The sequence below is a fragment of the Carlito syrichta genome, unplaced genomic scaffold (genome assembly GCF_000164805.1).
Source record: "Carlito syrichta isolate Samal-C Ts95f unplaced genomic scaffold, Tarsius_syrichta-2.0.1 Scaffold306693, whole genome shotgun sequence".
NCBI classification, from domain to species: domain Eukaryota; kingdom Metazoa; phylum Chordata; class Mammalia; order Primates; family Tarsiidae; genus Carlito; species Carlito syrichta.
The window spans coordinates 2,127-20,560 of record NW_007250789.1 but is presented as its reverse complement, the minus strand read 5'-3'; the positions used below and the strand labels follow the sequence as shown (position 1 = coordinate 20,560).

The 18,434-nt window shown below is 36.3% G+C and overlaps 1 protein-coding gene across 1 annotated transcript in view; it reads left to right on the top strand.

The window, feature by feature from the left end:
* The window catches only part of LOC103265606 (uncharacterized protein C1orf112-like), a gene marked incomplete at its 3' end in the record, with an annotated part of 31,432 nt that extends 16,818 nt beyond the window's left edge, over positions 1-14,614 (top strand). The window contains exons 4-10 of the mRNA XM_021715127.1: positions 3,780-3,928; positions 4,499-4,628; positions 5,630-5,816; positions 6,659-6,741; positions 7,081-7,132; positions 9,193-9,282; positions 14,429-14,614. Coding sequence (XP_021570802.1) covers positions 4,549-4,628; positions 5,630-5,816; positions 6,659-6,741; positions 7,081-7,132; positions 9,193-9,282; positions 14,429-14,614 — 678 coding nt within the window. The remainder of the gene's footprint in view (positions 1-3,779; positions 3,929-4,498; positions 4,629-5,629; positions 5,817-6,658; positions 6,742-7,080; positions 7,133-9,192; positions 9,283-14,428) is intronic.
* Positions 14,615-18,434: the final 3,820 nt, after the last annotated feature.

The following is an 18,434-nucleotide window of genomic DNA, read 5'->3' as shown; positions in this document are numbered from 1 at the left end:
TGAGATACCACCTAACTCCAGTCAGAATGGCAATTATCAACAACTCAAAAAATAACAGCTGCTGGAGAGCGTGTGGTGAAAAGGGAACACTCCTACACTGCTGGTGGGAATGTAAACTAGTGCAACCTCTGTGGAAAGCAGTATGGCGACTCCTAAAAGCTCTAAAAATCGACCTTTCATATGAACCTGCAATCCCCCTACTGGGAATATACCCTGAAGAACTCAAATCACTCTATAGAAAGGATACCTACACACGTATGTTTATCGCAGCATTATTCACAATAGCAAGAACCTGGAAACAACCATGCTGCCCATCAAAAGAGGACTGGATTAAAAAATGTGGTACATATACATGATGGAATACTACACAGCCATAAAAAAGAGCAAAATCATGAATTTTGCAGCAACCTGGATGGAACTAGAGTCTATAATACTGAGTGACCTCTCACAGAAACAAAGATCCGAGTATCACATGTTCTCACTCATATAATGGACCTTGAACATCCAATGTAATACTATAAGAAAATGACTGACGGTACTGGGAAACTATGGGGCGGGGGATGGGAATAACAGTAGCAAATATCTGTCTGGGGATGGGAAAACACCTCTTATCAACAGGGTGCCTGAATGAAACGTAATTGTACACCTAACCCTTAACTGTACCCCACAAAACCATAATAAAAAATATTGATTATAAAAAAAAATAAAAACTGAGATTCCTTCAGCCATAAAAAAAACCAAAAACAAACAAACAAACAAACAAAAAATTTTTATCTGCTTGCTTACAATAATTGGAGATGAATGTTGTTGAAGAATAGATTCCACATGGGTTATACTTATCTTTGTATTCTTGACTCATACTTTATACATGAGTAATAAACAAGTAGTATAGTGATAAATGCTATTGGCAAAAAAATCTTATATACTTTTTATTGGCATATTGGTTTTTTGTCTTTATTAATTTATTTTACTTTTATGAGGTTTAAGTCAAGAAGCAAACTTCATCTCGGAAAAAACATGAAATACAGAAAGAAATAATTTAGATAAGGGCTAAGTGACATCTGAAATTGATGGATACCCCAAAAGAGCCCTAAATTTGATATTACAATAATTTGTCAGCTCATTTATCCAGCAGTACTGTTAAACTTTCCTAATTCATTTAGTCTCCTTGACAACTTTTTCACACTTCTCCCTCTTCAAACTTCCTGTCTCCAGTACCTCTTCCCATTCCTCATTGTCAATTAATTTACCTCATTGCCTATGTCACTGAGAAAGGTGGAAGCAATTTGAAGAGAGCTTTTATATACTTCCTCCAATGCATCAACTATTTTACTTGTATCTAGACCCATGTAGTCATTTCCTTGCTCTCATGAATACACTGTCTTTGCACCCAAGACTAGCCTTTATTTCAATCTCTCTCACAGACCTTGCTCCAGCAACGATGACCTTTCCCTCTTGCATTTTCAGTCTTTCCCTCCCTACTAGATCGTTCTCATGATTATACAAATATGCTGTTATTTTTCCCATCTTAACAGCGTGGAGCAAACAAAAATCTCTTGGCCCTTCTCCAAATACCATCTCATTTCTCTGCCTCTCTTTGCAGCAACATTTCTAGAAAGAGTTGTCTATGCCACTGTCTACTTTCTTTCTTGAAGCTGTTCCAGGCAGGCTTTCTGCTCTACTACTTCACCAAGACGACTCTTGTTAAGGTCACAGTGACTTTTACTGTAACCAGTAATCAATTTTAGTTCTTATGTAACCTGTCAGTAGAACTTGACCCTCTCTTTGAACACTTTCTTCTGTTGGCTTCTAGGACATGTCTTCATCTTGATTCTCTTCTGATTTTATTAGCTGCTCCTTCTCAACCTCCTTACAGGCTCTCCCTCTTCTCCTCAGCTTCTTTAAGTTGGGTGTACCCTAGCTCTCAGTCCTCAGGGCTATTTTCCATCTACTGTATTGTCATTTAGTCTCAAGACTTTACGTTTATCTCTCCCCTTTCCCTTTAATGTCTAATTGCCAATCAGGACATCTACATCAAGTAGTCCTAAACCGAACTCTTGCTTTCCACCCATTCCATCCAAGTCCCCAACAAAATCTCCTTCTATAACTTCTTTTTAGTTTAAATGGCAGATTTGTTCTTCACATTGATTAGCCAAAAAACTTTGCCCCCTTAGCAATATTGTCTTCAGAGAGAGAGAGAGAGACAGAGAGACAGAGACAGAGACAGAGAATCTAACTACTTCTCATCACCTGTTGGTACCCAATATTATTTTTTTGGCCTCGATTTTGCAAAAGAACATTTCTTCATTTCTGTCTGTTTCCACCCTTGCTTTGCTCTGTTCTTTTCTCCATACAATAGCCAAAGTAAGTGATAAAAACATGAATCAGGGCATGGTGGCTCATGCCTATAATCCCAACATGCTGGGAGGCTGAGATGGAAGGATTACCTGAGCCCAGACTGCCAAGTCTACAGTGAGTCGTGATAGTGCCACTGCCCTCCACCCTGAGTGACAGAATGAGACTCCGACTTCTATGACTTTCATCAGTACAACTTCTTGTCCACCTTTCTTTGTTTTATTTTTTCTCCATAGCACTGAATTAACATCTGCTATATTACGTATCTACTTGCTCACTTGTTTGTTAACTGTTCTCTTTCACTAGAATTGTAAACTCTGACACTGACTTTGTATATTCTGTTTACTGCTGTGTCACCCACCCTGGAACAGTACATGGCATGTATACATTGGTGCTTAACAAACACTTGTTAAATAAATTAATTTAAAATATATCATTTGATTTTAAAAAAAGCACTTGCTTTTGATGCTCAGTTTTATTCAAGTCTGGAATTTCGTCACCTACGTTTTATTTTTTTGTGTCCTTCATGTCCTTACTCAGAATCAATATCACAAATAAAGAAACGGAGACTCAGGGAGGTCAAATGAATGAACCAAAGTCATGTAACTAATAATTGGTGCTTTTTCCATCCCACTGCAAAGACCTCAAAAGTATCCATCTTAAGTACATTTTAAAAAATTATTTTATCCCCTGCCAGACAGGACTGTCTTATGTCTTGTCAAGTTTACTACAATTAAAATACCATGGCAAAAAATATTGAATACATGTCTTATTTCACATAGGTTTTGATAGTTTAGTTTGAATCTCAGTTACTGAGACATTTCTATGAAAGTCTTTCCATTTTCCTTTAGTTAGTATATACTTTATTTCTTTCAAGTTCTTGCTTCTGAGAAATTGAGGACTAATTCATAGTAAATTCAACAAGTCTACCTATTTTGAAACAACTTTTAATTGAACTAATTAAGTCAGAATTTATCAGAAATATCTGTTATATATGGCATTTTTACTAGTTGATTTAATATTCATATTTTTACAATATTTTAAAAATTCTACTTTTGCTTTTTTATGTTGCAAGTTTTTCCAATGATTTTTTTAAAACTTTTTATTTTTATGTTATTTTTAAAGTATTTTTAAGGATGTCGTTGTCAAAATGATATTAAAATACCTCAAAGCAATAATAAAGATTTCTCCAAGATTTTAAACTTCATTTTATAGAATTATAACCATGTTATTTAGTTCAGAGGCTTTCATATAATTCTAGTATCAGTTCTGTACTTTGAATTTTATTTTATGAAATGCATGCTCGTTTTTTTCAAAAATGTATTTTTCATCTATTTCACTACTAGGACATCAATTTATGGTACTTATTCTACCTAAAGTTAGAAGATAGCTATTGATGAATGAGTTTTTCTTTCCCTTTCCAGTAAGTTTCCTCCAAGCCTATATGCTGCCAGGATTTCTAAAGCATACCAGGAGGAAGTAGCAGGTACTTTCCTAGTAACCTTGGATCCACTTGTCAGTCAACTGCTCACAGTCCAGCCTTTTGTGCTTGTGGTTTTGGACAGTAAATTAGGTGAGTTTGAAAGCAGATTTACTGTTAAATCATTTCTTGTTAATTATGACATGTTAAAGACATACTGATTTCCCCTAAAGTAGTCATTCTTTCTTAGAGTTTTAAAAGTATTATTTAAAATTTCTTTTACTTTTCTTTTTTTCTTCTTTTTTTTTTTTTAATCACCCAGGCTGGAGTGCAGTGACATGATCATGGCTTATCGCAATCTTGACCTCCTGGGTTCAGGTGACTCTTCTGACAGCCTCTCGAGTATCTGGGACTACAGATACCACCATGCCCAGCTTATATATATATATACTTTTTCTTTTTTGGTAAATGAGGTTTTGCTATATTGCCTAATCTGGTCTTGAACTCCTAGGCTAAAGCAGTTCTCCTGCCTCAGCCTCCCAAAGTGCTGGGGTTACAGTCATGAGCTATTGTACCTGGCCTTTCTTTTCTTGAAACATATTTATCGTTTTAAAAAATTATGCCTCTAGTTTCTTTACATATCAGATTTTTGGCTGAAAATATTTGGAGTATGTTTTTGTATGTTTGTTTTAACCTAATTAATGTGTTTTTATTGCCTGTAAGACCTGCCATGTGAGCTGCAGTTCCCACAATGTCTGCTCTTGGTTGCTATCATGGATAAACTGCCCTCTCAGTCTGAGGATGTGCAGTCCCTGTGGTGCACAGAAATCCAGATCTCGGAAGCTACAGCCAGGTAGCAAATAAATGCTCTATTGTTTGGAATGCTCTTACAATGAAGTTTTTTGCTATATCGAGTATTCCATTAGTAGTTATTGTGTACCTCAGATATAGCTACTTTATAAAAATAGATAAATATAAACCTGTATTATATGCTATCGATATTTTAATGTTAATTTTGTTCAGTATTGCCTAATAGTTAGAATTATAAACATTGATTAATAGAGTAGATATAAGTAGTGTAACAGGTGTCTTCTGTGAAATGTCTCTTGGAATTGTCCTCCTCACCAACACTGTCACCCAGACTCCAGTTTCTTACTCCATGCTCTAATTTTTCATTGCTTCTTTTGCCCATTCTATGTATCATTAGAAGGTCAGTCTCCTTAAACCTAGCTTGCTTCTTATTCTGTTCAAAACCTGAAGCATAAGGTCAGAATGCCTTGACTTTGTATGTAAAACCCATCCCATGGTGCTGACATCTTCTCCTTTTGCTCCTCATCCTTTCATTCATTTTCACCAAATACACCTCACTCTTAGATGGATTATTTATGTCAGTTCTTTTACTCAGTACTTTGCCTTCTTTACCTATTTATACCTTGCCTATTTTTAATTTGTTTTTTTAAGTTCTCTGAAATTTCTTCATTTTGATCTTAAACGACGCTTCCCTGTCTGAACTATAATACTTATTTTTTGTTTTACATATAATATCCAAGTTAGTTATTTAAGTTTCAAGTTCCTTGAGGAACTTTATCTCTGACCTTGTATAACTCAGCACTATGATAAACAGTTAATAAATAAACGATGAAAACAAAATACCCAGCAAAGTTTCTCTCCTTAAAGGAATTTCTTTAACAGGGAAAATATTTGTATGAGTACATATTCACACATAATTGAAAACTGTTGTTTATGGTAACTCTTGAGATACTTTGCTAAAATAACCCTTCATGTGACATTATTATACCTGCTAGCTATTAAATGTTAATAATGTTGGATTCAGTGTTCTCAATTTCCCTGCAGGATATCTCTACTCAAAGCCATTTTCTACAGTTTTGAGCAGTGTTCTGGTGAACTCTCTCTACCTGTTCATGTACCAGGAGTAAAGAGTAAGGGGCAGGCTGAGGAGCCAGTCACCTTGTATCATCACATCTGTATTCATCTGTGTACATTTATTGCTTCCTTTCAACCCTCACTGTTTGCTGAACTGGTAAGTCTGCTAACTTATAGTGCTAAGCTGAGATTACAGTTGCTTTCTTTTCATTGAACTGTGATTCAGATACAGAAGAAATTAAAACATGTATTCCTTTTGGATACCATTCTTCAAGCTTGCATACTTTATCCTGTAATTCGGATGTGTCCTAGAAAATGACAATTCTACATTCCTATAGTATTTAGATCTAATATTTGGGTAAAATATTTGAGAAAACATTTTGGGTGGGGAGGTATGGAAAAACAATGTGAAGAGAGAAAAAATATGTAGGATTTTACCCACTAAGTTTCATAAAGAAAAGAAGTAAATAGTTGTAGGTAGTATCGAGCCGCCTATAGATCTTAGGCATAATGTAGATTAAAAAAAAAGAATTGGATTAGAAAAGAGGTTGAGAAAACTAGGAAAAAATTCCTAGAATTTACGTAAGGATCAGTATCATTTAGATGTTACACAGCTTATATCTAGCACCTATGAAATACTGTATGTGACTAGTTAAAGGCAGAAATAAAAGAATAAGCATAAATGTTATTTATGTTGCTCTAAAAATTTCAGACTACTTGGAGAATCTTTGTGGATGCTGGTGATTGAGTTACCACATTTAAAACCATGTTTGAATCCCCATGGCGCAACACAATACTTAATATATAGTAGGTGCTCAATAAATATTGGTGAAATGACAGTGTAGTATTCAGATACTAGACGGTAGAACTTTCGCATTGCAGATCTGTTATTTGGATTCTGAGAGTACTTTCTTGTTTTACTTTGAGAAATGTAGTAGTAATGGTAATTTGTTGTGAACTGTAATATTTAATTGAATTGACATTTCTGTTTTTCATTAGGATGCTGCTCTGTTGGATGCTGTACTCAGTGCGAGTATGATCACCTCTTTGTTAGCTATGGATGCATGGTGCTTCCTTGCTCGGTACAACATACTTGCTTTTTTGGTGTTTGGGTTGGTTATTAGTAGTGACTGACAGCAAATGATTCTACAATTGTAAGTCTGTAGAAAAATTGTGTTTTATAATAATCTTACAAATAGTTTGATTTCATATCATTGAATTAGAAAGCAAGTTCTTCTTGTTTCTTTGGTATAAGCCAATAGATAAGTATTGCTTAGGTCATTTTATATATTGTGATATTCCTTGGCCATGGAAATAATGGCAGTTTTTAATGTCCTCATCACAATGCTTAGCACTTTATGGAAGCTATCTCCTTGTGTTTCTAATTGTAAAAACCCAGTTACCCTCTCTTTATATCACAGATTTGGGACTGCTGAACTCTGTGCACACCATGTCACCATAGTGGCTCATCTGGTGAGTAGAATTACAAGGCCTGAAATACCCACTTTCCATGCAGTTCCTTTGGGGCTACGATAATCTTAAAGAATGTGTATATCAGCAGAAGAAATGATACCGTAATTAGCTTGTTTTGACAGTTTCCTTGCTCTGTATTAATGCTGATGCTTTTAAGAAGGCTGTATTAACCCAGGCGTGGTGGCTCACACCTATAATCTCTCCACTTGGAAGACTGAGGCAAAAGGATCACCTGAACCCAGTAGTTTGAGGCTGTGGTGGCCGTGAGTGTGCCGCTGTACTCCAGCCTGGGTGACAAGAGTGAGATTCTAACTAAAACAAACGAACAAAAAGGGTGTATTAAAAATCTATTAGTGTGAAATTGGGGAAATTATTTTCAAAATTTTGTAGAGTTTCAGTAATTGCTCTGGGAAAGAATGGTAATGAAATTGAATTTCTCCTCTTTCTCTTTCATTTCTTAGAAAGCTGACTCTTGATTTTATTTTTTTCAGTCAGGATAATTTGAAAAGGACTAACTTTGATAGTGATGAATGTCTTTGGCAAAAGAAGTAATGTTTTATGATAATTTTTTATATCAATGTTTTATATCATAATGTTTTATGATAATCTTTTAAAGAGAAAAATAATTTAATAATGATTTTTAAAGATCTTTTCAATATTGACAGGTTTTGCTTTTAAATTCTGAGATGTTTTGATGTGTTCTATGTAAGATGGTTATGACCTTTTTGTTATGTATTTTTGTCCCTGGCCTTTGATAAAAATCTTATGTGGGCACATCTTTTTGGTTCTTTTTGAGTCAAGGTCTTACTCTGTCACTCAGGCTAGATTGTGGTGGCACAATCATGGCTCACTACAGCCTCAATTCCTGGACTCAAGTGATCCTCTCACCTCAGCCTCCTGAATAGCTGGAATAGTTGGGACTACAGGTGTGAGCTACTACGCCTGGCTAAGTTTTTGATTTTTTGTAGAGACGAGGACTCACTACATTGCCCAGGCTGGTCTTGAACTCCTGGGCTCAAGCAATCTTCTCACCTAGGTGTCCCAAAATACTGGGATCACGGGTGTGAGCCACCATGCCTGGTCAACATCTTTTGTTTCCTAATAATCTGTCATATATTTCTTGGTTTACCTTTTAAGAATTTTGTAGACCAAAAACATCTATGTCTCTATGGCTAATGGAGTGGATCATCATTTACCCACTTTATTAAATATCTAACACATCTTTCACAAAACAGAAAGAGTGATTTGTTTTTTGAATTGGGGTCTCACTTTGCCAACTAGGCTGGAAGGTGGTGGTAGGATCTTGGATCCTTCTGCCTTAGCCTCCTGAGTAGCTGGAACCACAGGTGTGTGCTACCATCCCTGGAGTATTTTTCGTCTTGCCACACTACCCAGACTGGTCTCCAGCTTGGTCTCAAACAATCCTCCTGCCTCAGCCTCCCAAAGTGCAGGGACTACAGACTTTCAAGCCACTGCACCCGGCCATGATTTTTATGTGCTTTATGTCTCAGTTTTCTTTAAATAAAAGCTTTCTTAACTGCATTCTGATAGGAATTGATATAATTAAATTTATAAAATATTTTATTTTATTTATTTATTTATTTTAAATGGAATGCTTCAAAAATTTGCATGTCATCCTTGAGCAGGGGCCATGCTAATCTTTTCATTCCAATTTTAGTATATGTACAGCTAAAGTGAGCACTGTAAAATATTTTAATAAAGTTTCTATCTTATAAATTATAGACACCTCTGCACTATAGCACTTAGATCTTTAAAAAGTCTATGCATTTTCCTTGAGTAGGAGCATTAACATACCAAGTTATTGTCAAAATAATTAGAAATAGAAATTACAAAGTGTTATTTTAAATGTGTCAAAAGTTCTGTCTCATTGTAAAAGTAATTTAGATTCATTGAAGAAACAAATAAAGAAAATCCCAAGTTAAAAGTTAATGTTACTTTTAATCTTTATACACCAGAAAGACCAGCTATTAATATTTTGGCAAATCTTGTAAAAACTCTGATTTTAAATCAATCAATCTCTCCTCTCTATCCTTTCCCAGATAAAATCATGCCCTGGAACATGCTATCAGCTGAACAACCTATCAATCCTGTTGAAGCGTCTCTTCTTCTTCATGGCCCCATCCCATCAGGCAAGGATATCTTCTTTCTCACTGTCTTTGCAAAGTTTCTGAGAATTGGATTCAGACTCCTTTGATGGCCTTTTTCTCCCCGTTTATTCTAAACTTAAATGTGGCATAATCCAAGAATACATTTTTAACACGTTGATTGCTTTGCTTTTTGCTTTTAGCTGGAAGTAGATTTTGATATCCTTGCTTCAAGTTATAATTATTCTAATTGCATCTTCCTGAAATATATCTTTTCCCTTGATTTTCATATATTTGAGATACACGAAATGGAATGGTTGTATATCCCCAGCCCCTTTTAACTTACTTTGAAGAGCTAGAGTATTGTTTGTGCTCTTAATGATGTCTCTTATATTTCATAATGAGTAAATTGAGCTTTTAGGGGAAAATTGCAAGTATGATTTGCGACTAAAGGCTTAACTAACATAACAGTTTGTTGCTGTGAGGAAAACAAGCTCTGCCATGATAGAGGAGATCCTCTACTTACACAGACCTGTATAGCTTATTGCAGTCCCTCCAACTGTCACATCAGAACTCTTGTAGGAACTTTAAAAATGCAGGTTTCTGGGTCAGGCATCATGGCTTACACCTGTAATCTCAGCACTTTGGAAGGATGAGGTGGGAGGATCACTTGAAGCCAGGAGTTTGTGGCCAGCTTGGACAACATAGCAAGTCCCAGTCTCTAAAAAAGTAAAATACAGGTTCTTGGACTGTAATCTGTGAATGAGATGTGTATGAAGGGATAGGTATGAGGTAAGGCTCAGTAATATATTTTTGTTGTTACTGACATTGAGTTCCTATGTGATTCAGACATGGATCCAAGCTTGGGAGTCACTAGGTTGGGAAAGAGGATTAGATTTTACGATCCTGTAGGTCTTAGTTTGAATTTTAGCTTTCTGTGACCATGACAAGTCATCCTTTCAGAATCTTAGTTTCCCTGTCTACAAAGTGGAGGATAAGTATAACAATTTTGAAAACATTTCTAAAGACATAGAGATAATCCATGCAAAATAGTATAGTGCTAGGCTTAAGAGGGATGTTCAATAAATGCTAGGAGTTATTTCTGACCAGGGTTTTTACCCAAGTCCAAGTCTGCTGCACTAGAGAGGTTGGCTAGGCACAAGGGGTTTACACCTAACCCATAGCCCTCTTTTGTAAAGGTATCTTCAAGGATGAGATATAGAATATACATTGCATGAAACGAGCATTTAACAGATGTTCTACCGTGCTCAGCTCTTTCTTCTTTCCCCTTAATATATTGTTCCTCCTCTTAAAGGAAGGAGCAGGAGACTGACATTTTTGAGACTGTACTTTGGGGCCAGGTACTTTAATTCATTTAGTCCTTACAACAACCTTGTGAGATAGATAATATTGTGTCCATTTAACAGACAAATAAATTGTAGCTCAGAGAAGTTAAAGAATTTCCTCAAAATTCATATATCATAAATGACTGAGTTGGGATCCAAACCAGACTTGTCTTAAGTCTTTGTTCCATCCACTGCTTCAATATTCTTTTCTAAGTGTTCTTCATGCAGCTATTTCAGGTGCCTCTTCTGTTTGTGGAATGTTGACTTTGCCCCCTTACCCTCTTTAACCTGAAGACATCTGCTTTCATTGTTTTGACGTATATGACTTTCTCATTAATTAATTTTTAAGAGCATTTTGTTACTTAAGATAAAAAACTTGAGTCTGTAATTCTAGCTACTCTGGAGCCTGAGGCAGGAGGATTGCTCGAGTCCAGGAGTTTTAATCTACCCTGGATAACATAGGATGAACTCTATCTCATTAAAAAAAACTCTTGGAAACAACTGCACTACCTCATGAAATCTCAAGGAACATAAGATCTAGTAGAAATTATGATTTTATGAAAACACTCATAATGACAGGTGGAATGTGATGAGTGTCAAAACTGAGGCACAAATCAAATTCTTTGGGGTGTTCATAGCTTAGATCATTTCTGGGGAGGTGCAAAATGGGAACAGGTAAGGATGGGGAAGCTGCTGGAGATGGCGGCATCTGAGGTACATGTTAAAGGATGAATGAAATGGGAGGGACTAGAGGAACACAGGGAAGAGAGCGCAGGCTGGGGAAAGGGAAAAGCGAGCAGTGAAGCTAGAAATAATTATTCAGCCATCTGCATACAAGAGGTGTTTATTTAAATAGTAATATAAAGCCCAGACTTTATGCTAGTGATGTGGCATTTACATAAGTGAAAATAGTTAATCCCAGTATAGTGATGATTTACTTAAAAAAACAGGTATCTATAAGGCTAATTTGAGGGAAAATGTCATTATAGATGAATGTTAGAATGTGTTTACTATTTCAATATGGGAATTGATTATTGATTTATCACATTATTTCATTTAGTATGTTAATATAGTAGTGTTTCTGTTTTATAAAGAAAAGCAAAAGTACATGGAGGTCACATAATTGAGAAAAAAGTATTTAATATGCCTCATCTAAGCACACTTATAGTTTTGCTACCATTTTAATGTAAAGTAAAAATTACTATTTGTATTTAAAGTCTACAGGTGTATTTTTTCTCTCTTCTCAATTTTAAGAAGGGAAGTCATAATTCTATGTATATTATTCCCTTATACTTCACTCCTTATGAACTATTTCACCTCCACCAGGTTTGAATCTTTAAAATTGTGTTGAAACCAGGGTTTTCAACCTCAGAATAGAATTTTAAACTTTATGTAACAAGTTTTATGTTGTCCATGACATCATAATTTAAGTTTCTGTTTTGAAAAGGGAACCAGTTCATTCACTGGACTTAAGAAAGGTGGTATTTGAACTAGTTGGCACAATTCATTTGGCTTTCCTGATGCATTTTGGTTTTATGAATAACGCTGCTACTGTAATAGACATCTTATTAAAGTATCTATTTTTCTGACAATAACTTGTCACAAAAGATAGCCATATGATTTCTTGCTTGTTTTGGCAGCTAAATATTTTCTACAAAAAAATGAAATTAAAGCACACCTATAGTATATAATACAGAAAAGTTCCCCTGTCAAATATAATATTGTGGGTTTTTTTGGAAGTGAGTTTTGTTGTTTTTAGTTTTTGATGTAGGAAAAGTTTCCATTTATTAAGTAGATTTTGGATATTATAAATTAACTTATTCTACTTAGAAAAATACACTAATATACTTCATAGTTGAATTATACTTAATTATTAAGTACATCATTACTTTTGCTGTTTTTCCACCAAGAAACAAGTTCAGCATTTTGTTTTTTTAGAACTTTTGTTTTCCATTTTTATCTAGTCGACATCACCTACATTACAAAACAGCACTTTGTTAACTCAGTAAATACTTGAATTGCTCTTTCAGTAGTAGAATGGATTGCCAACCACATTTTTAAAAATTTGTGCCTTACCTTTGTGAAACTAGTTTGTTTGTTTTTCAAGGCAAGGTCTAACTCTGACACCCAGGCTGGAGTTCAGTGGCATGATCACAGGTTACTGTAGCCTCCAACTCCTAGGCTGAGACTATCCTTCTGCCTCGGCCTTCCAAGTAGCTGGGATGGCAAGCTCACACCACCATGCCTGGCTAAATTTTGATTTTTTTTGTAGAGATGAGGTATGGTCTTCAGGCTGCTCTTGAAATCCTGGGCTCAAGCAGTTTTGCTTCCACCTCCCAAAGTGCTGGGATTTATAGGCATGAGCCACTGCACCCAGCCTGATTTAGTATGTTGTCCAAAGTAGAACAGAGCCAGTGATATGGATTTTTCAGGTTAGCCTGGGCTTGGAGAATATCAGCTCAATGGGTTGGCTAGCTGAGCTCCAGAGAGGGTTGGCTCTAATAGTCTGGCAAGCCAAGCCCTGAGAGTGTTGCTGATTTGGTGGGCTGGCAAACCTAGCCCGTGGAATATCTCAGCTGCGAGTCTTGCCTTCTTCCAGCAGTTCTCCCAGTTCTGCTGGCTCAGTCTGGGGTGCACGGGCTCTCTGGCTCCAATGATCCTCTGCAGGGTTCTTGTCTCATCCCCAGGAAGAATGAGGGACATGGACAGCCAGAAAGTAAGCAAGCAGGATTTATTGAGAGGACAGAAAAGCTCCCACAGCCAAAGGGGACCTGAGGGGCTTGCCAATTTGGAGCTGAAACCTAGTGCTTATGTAGCCTTAAGACCAAGCCAATTGGCTAGCATTAGCTGTGACCTGATTGGTTGACACTAGCTGTCCTGATTGGTCAGTACTGAGGACCAATCGGCGGGAGGTAGGGACCTAATAGTGAGCTGATTGGTTGGTACTTGGCAGCGAGCTGATTGGTCTTTTTTTCTATCCCAGCAGTGAGTACTTAAATTCTAGCTTGAGAGGCTCACAGGGAGCTTGTTTACCAATGAGAGTCTATCAGCCTGAGGCCTGCCAGATTAAAACAAGACTCCTACCTATCACCAAACACAAAAATTAACTTTAAATGGATCAAAGACCTAAACGTAAAACCTCAAACTATAAGAACCTTAGAAAATGCAGGAGACACCCTTATGGAAATTGGAACTGGCAACCGATTCCTGATCAAAACCCCAGGTGCCCACGCCATAAGAGATTAGATAGACAAGTGGGATGTCATCAAACTGACAAGCTTCTGCAAAGCCAAAGAAACCATTAAGAGAGTGGGGAGACAGCCCATAGACTGGGAAAAAATATTTGTCAACTGTGTATCTGACAGGGGACCCACCGTGTCTGTCCGCTTAGCCTTTCTCTAGCTATCTCCTCTCTCACCAGCTAACCTATTTGAAAAATATGGACTTTGCTCCTTAAGTTCTTTGAGATAGTCAACTGAGATAATAGTAAGCCTCAATGGTTCATTTATTTGGAATATTAATTTTGACTTAACTGTATAAGGTGATGAGTACCTAAGAAAATAACATTTATTTAGTAGGAGCATGATGAAATATCTGACATAATAATGAAATACGTCATTTAACATTTCTTAGTGCATTTATACTGTGCTCAATTTAAACTGTGTTTTTTGTTTCAGAAACAAATGCAGTAACAACAATAATGCATGTTAATTTACATTACCTTGGTCTGGTACCTAGGATCTTACTATGCAATTAAAAAACTTTTTCAAAATATTAAATATATGGAGGCTAATACTTAGCTCTTGTGTGACATGTAACTTTTGTTTCTTTATAATTTATTTCAGGTGGAATTTATCCAGAGATTTTCCCCCAAAGAAACAGAAAATCTGTCTCTGTGGCAACATATTTCCTTCCAGTCACTATCTACTGAGCTCAGGAAACAAACTGCATATGAGGTCACCAGAGTAGCCACTGCAGAGTGCAGGAAATGGCTGAGCAGCAGTCGTACTTTGGGAGAACTTGAATCTCTGGTAAGATAATTTTGATTTGTTTGATTTATCCAACAGCTGTTTACTGAGCATTGTTTTAGGTATTGGGGATAGGTTGTTTTTGCCCTCTGTCTTTGTTAGAACCTAGTAAGATTTTCAGATGTCTACGTTGTAAAATTTATGAGAAATTTGCTATCATCTTGATTGATATAAATTATATTGGGGGGCACTGTATCCTGGTGTCGCTCAAGACATGGGGACAATGAAACAACATAATGAGATACTTTATTTGCAGTATTTGTGCTGACACATCTCTGAATTAGACAGACATGATTTATCTGTTTGACAAAATACAACCTTCATTTTATGCCAACCTATTCTGAATATTTATTTGCTTTCCTATTTAGAACATTTTCATAAAATAATACAAAATAGTCATCAACTGTGAGAAGTAAAAAATATATACTCTTTGAAAGTTGACTTGGAAATAATAGATATGGTTGAATTGTCCAGTGTACTATTTATTTGCTCATTCATTCATTTAGAAAATATATTTTGAGTATTCTTGTGTGCTAAACTCTGTTCTAGGAATTGAGTTTTTCTTTTCTTTTGTCCTACATTTTTTTTTTTACCACATTTTGTACCACTTTTGTTTATCCAGTCAAGCTTCGATGGGCAGCATGGTTGGTTCCATGTTTTTGCTATTGTGAATACAGCTGCAAAAAACATGCGCGTGCAGGTATCTTTTTTGTAGAACGATTTGAGTTTCTCTGGGGATATTCCCAATAGGGGGATTACTAGGTCATATGGAAGGTCAGTTTCTAGTTCTTTCAGAAATTGCCACACTGTCTTTCAAAGAGGTTGCACTGGTTTGCATTCCCATCAGCGGTGTAGAAGCGTTCCTTTTTCTCTGCTTCCTCACCAGCATCTGTTGTTGTTTGTTTTATTAATGATGGCCATTCTTACTGGGGTTAGGTGGTACCTCAATGTGGTTTTGATTTGCATTTCTCTGATGATTAGTGAGGCTGAGCACTTTTTCATATGTCTGTTGGCTGCCCGTATGTCTTCTTTTGAGAAGTGTCTATTCATGTCTTTTTCTCACTTTTTAATGAGGCTGTTGTTTTTTTTCTTTTCAGCACATTTGAGTGACTTGTAGATCCTAGATGTTAGGCCTTTGTCAGATAAACAGTTGGCAAATATTTTTTCCCACTCTGTGTTCTGTCTCCCTGTTCCCTTGATGGTTTCGTTTCCTATGAAGAAGCTAGTCAGTTTGATGAGATCTTACTTGTCTATCTTATCTCTTATGGTATGGGCACTTGGGGTTTTGATCAGGAATTGGTTCCAATTTCCATAAGGTTGTCTCCTGTATTTTCTAAGATTCTTGTAGTTTGAGGTTTTAAGTTTAGGTTTTTAATCCATTTAGAGTTAATTTTTTGTGTATGGTTATAGGTTGGGATCCTGTTTCAGTCTTATGCATGTGATCAGCTAGATTTCCCAGCACTATTTACTGAATAGGTTCTCCTCTCCCCAGTGGTTGTTGTTGGAGGCTTTGTCAAAGGTGAGTTGGTTGAGAAATTGAGACTTTGCTTCCGGAATCGCTATCCTGTTCCATTGGTCTATATGCCTGTTCCTCTACCAATACCAGGCTGTTTTGATTACTGTAGCCTAATTGTAAAATTTGAAGTCTGGAAGTTTGATGCCTCCTGCTTTGTTTCTTTTGCTAAGGATTGTTTTGGCTATTCGTGGTTGTTGATGCTTACGTATGAATTTCTGTATTATTTCCAGGTCTGAGAAGAATTACGTTGGTAATTTAATGGGTATTGCGTTGAATGTGTAGATTACCTTTGGTATGATGGACCTCATAACAATGTTGATTCCTCCTATCCATGATCATGGAATATTTTTCCATTTGTTTGTGTCTTCTGGGATTTCTTTGAGCAGTGTTTTGTAGTTCTCACTATAAAGGCCTTTCATTTCTCTGGTTAGGAAGATGCTGAAGTATTTAATTTTTTTTTTGTGGCTATTGTGAATGGGATTGTGCTTTTTATTTGGTTCTGTGCCTGCTTGTTGTTGGTGTATAGGATTGGCACTGTCTTTTGCACATTTATTTTGTACCCTGAGACTTAGCCAATTCTTTTATCAGTGCAAGTAGATTTTTGACAGATTCTTTTGGATTTTCAAGGTTATAGAAGCATATCCTCAGCAAAGCGGGATAACTTTACTTCCTCTTTTCCTATTTGGATACCCCTGATTTCCTTCTCTTGACTAATTGCCCTAACTAGGACTTCTAGCACAATGTTGAACAAGAAGCGTGAGAGTGGGCAGCCTTATCTTGTTTGTTTTCAGGGGAAATGTTTCCAGTGTTTGTCCATTTAGCGATATGTTAGCTGTGGGTTTATCATAGATGGCACTTACTATTTTGAGGTATGTTCCTTCTGTACCTAGGTGTTTGATGGTTTTTATCAAGAAGCGATGCTGAATTTTATCAAAAGCTTTTCTGGCATCTAATGAGATAGTCTTGTGGTTCTTGTTTTTACATCTGTGAATATATTTAATTACATTTATGGTCTTGCGAATGTTGAACCAGCCCTGCATCCTAGGGATGAAGCCTACTTGGTCATGGTGGATGATTTTTGAGATGTGTTTTGGATCCGATTTGCTAGAATCTTGTTGAGGATTTTTGTATCTATGTTCATAAGGGATATTGGCCTGTAGTTCTCTCTTTTTGTTGGATCTTTACCTGGTTTGGGTATCACTGTGATGTTAGCTTCATAAAATGATTTGGGGAGAGTTCTGTCTTTCTCAATTGCCTGGAATACTTTCAATAGGATTGGTATCAGCTCCTCCTTATACATTTTGTAGAATTCTGCTGGAAAGCTATCTGGTACAGGGCTGTTTTTTGTAGGTAGTTTTCTTATGGCAGAGTCAATTTCCTGGGTTGTTTTTTGGTGTGTTTAGTGTCTCAATGTCTTGTTTCAACCTGGGGGGGGTTGTGTGATGTTAGAAAGCCCTCCATTTCATTTAGGTTATCAAGTTTCTTTCCATATAGGTGTATATGGTAATCTCTGATAATCTTTTGTATTTCTCTGGGGGTCAGTTGTGATGTGATCTTTTGTAGTTCTGACTGTGTTTTTTGGGCTTTATCTCTCTTTTTCTTGGTCATTCTGGCTAAGTGTCTATCAATCATGTTAATTCTTTCAAAGAACCAGCTTTTTGTTTTGTTGATGTTTTCTATATTTTTGTCTTTTATGTCCTGTATTTGGGTTCTTATTGTGGTGATTTGGATTCTTCTGCTAAAGTTAGGGTTTGGTGGTCTTCTCATTCTAGCTCCCTTAGGTGATTTGTTAAGCTCTCAACTTATGATCTTTCCATTTTCTTGATGTGTGCTCATAGAGATAAATTCCCTTCTGAGAACTGCTGTCATGGCATTCCAGAGGCAAGATGTTTATTCATTTTCATTTGTTTCCAGGAATCTTTTAATTTCTGTTTTGATTTCAGTGTTGACCCAGTAGTTGTTCAGCATCATACTGTTTAGTGTCCATGTCTTTGTGAGCTTTGGGGAAATTTTGTTGGTGTTGGTATTTATTTTTATTCCGCTGTGGTCTGACAAGGTAAATGGCAAAATTTCAACTTTATGGAATTTGTTTATGCTTGATTTATGGCCAAGGATGTGCTCGATCTTGGAGTATCTTCCACGTGGTTTTGAGTAGAATGTATATTCTGTAGTTATTGGGTGGAATAATCTGTAGGTATTAAGTTCATATGCTCGAGTGTGAAGTTTATATTTTAGATAGCTCCTTATTGATTTTTTTTAATTAATCAATATTTTTTATTATGGTTTTGTGGGGTACAGTTAAGGGTT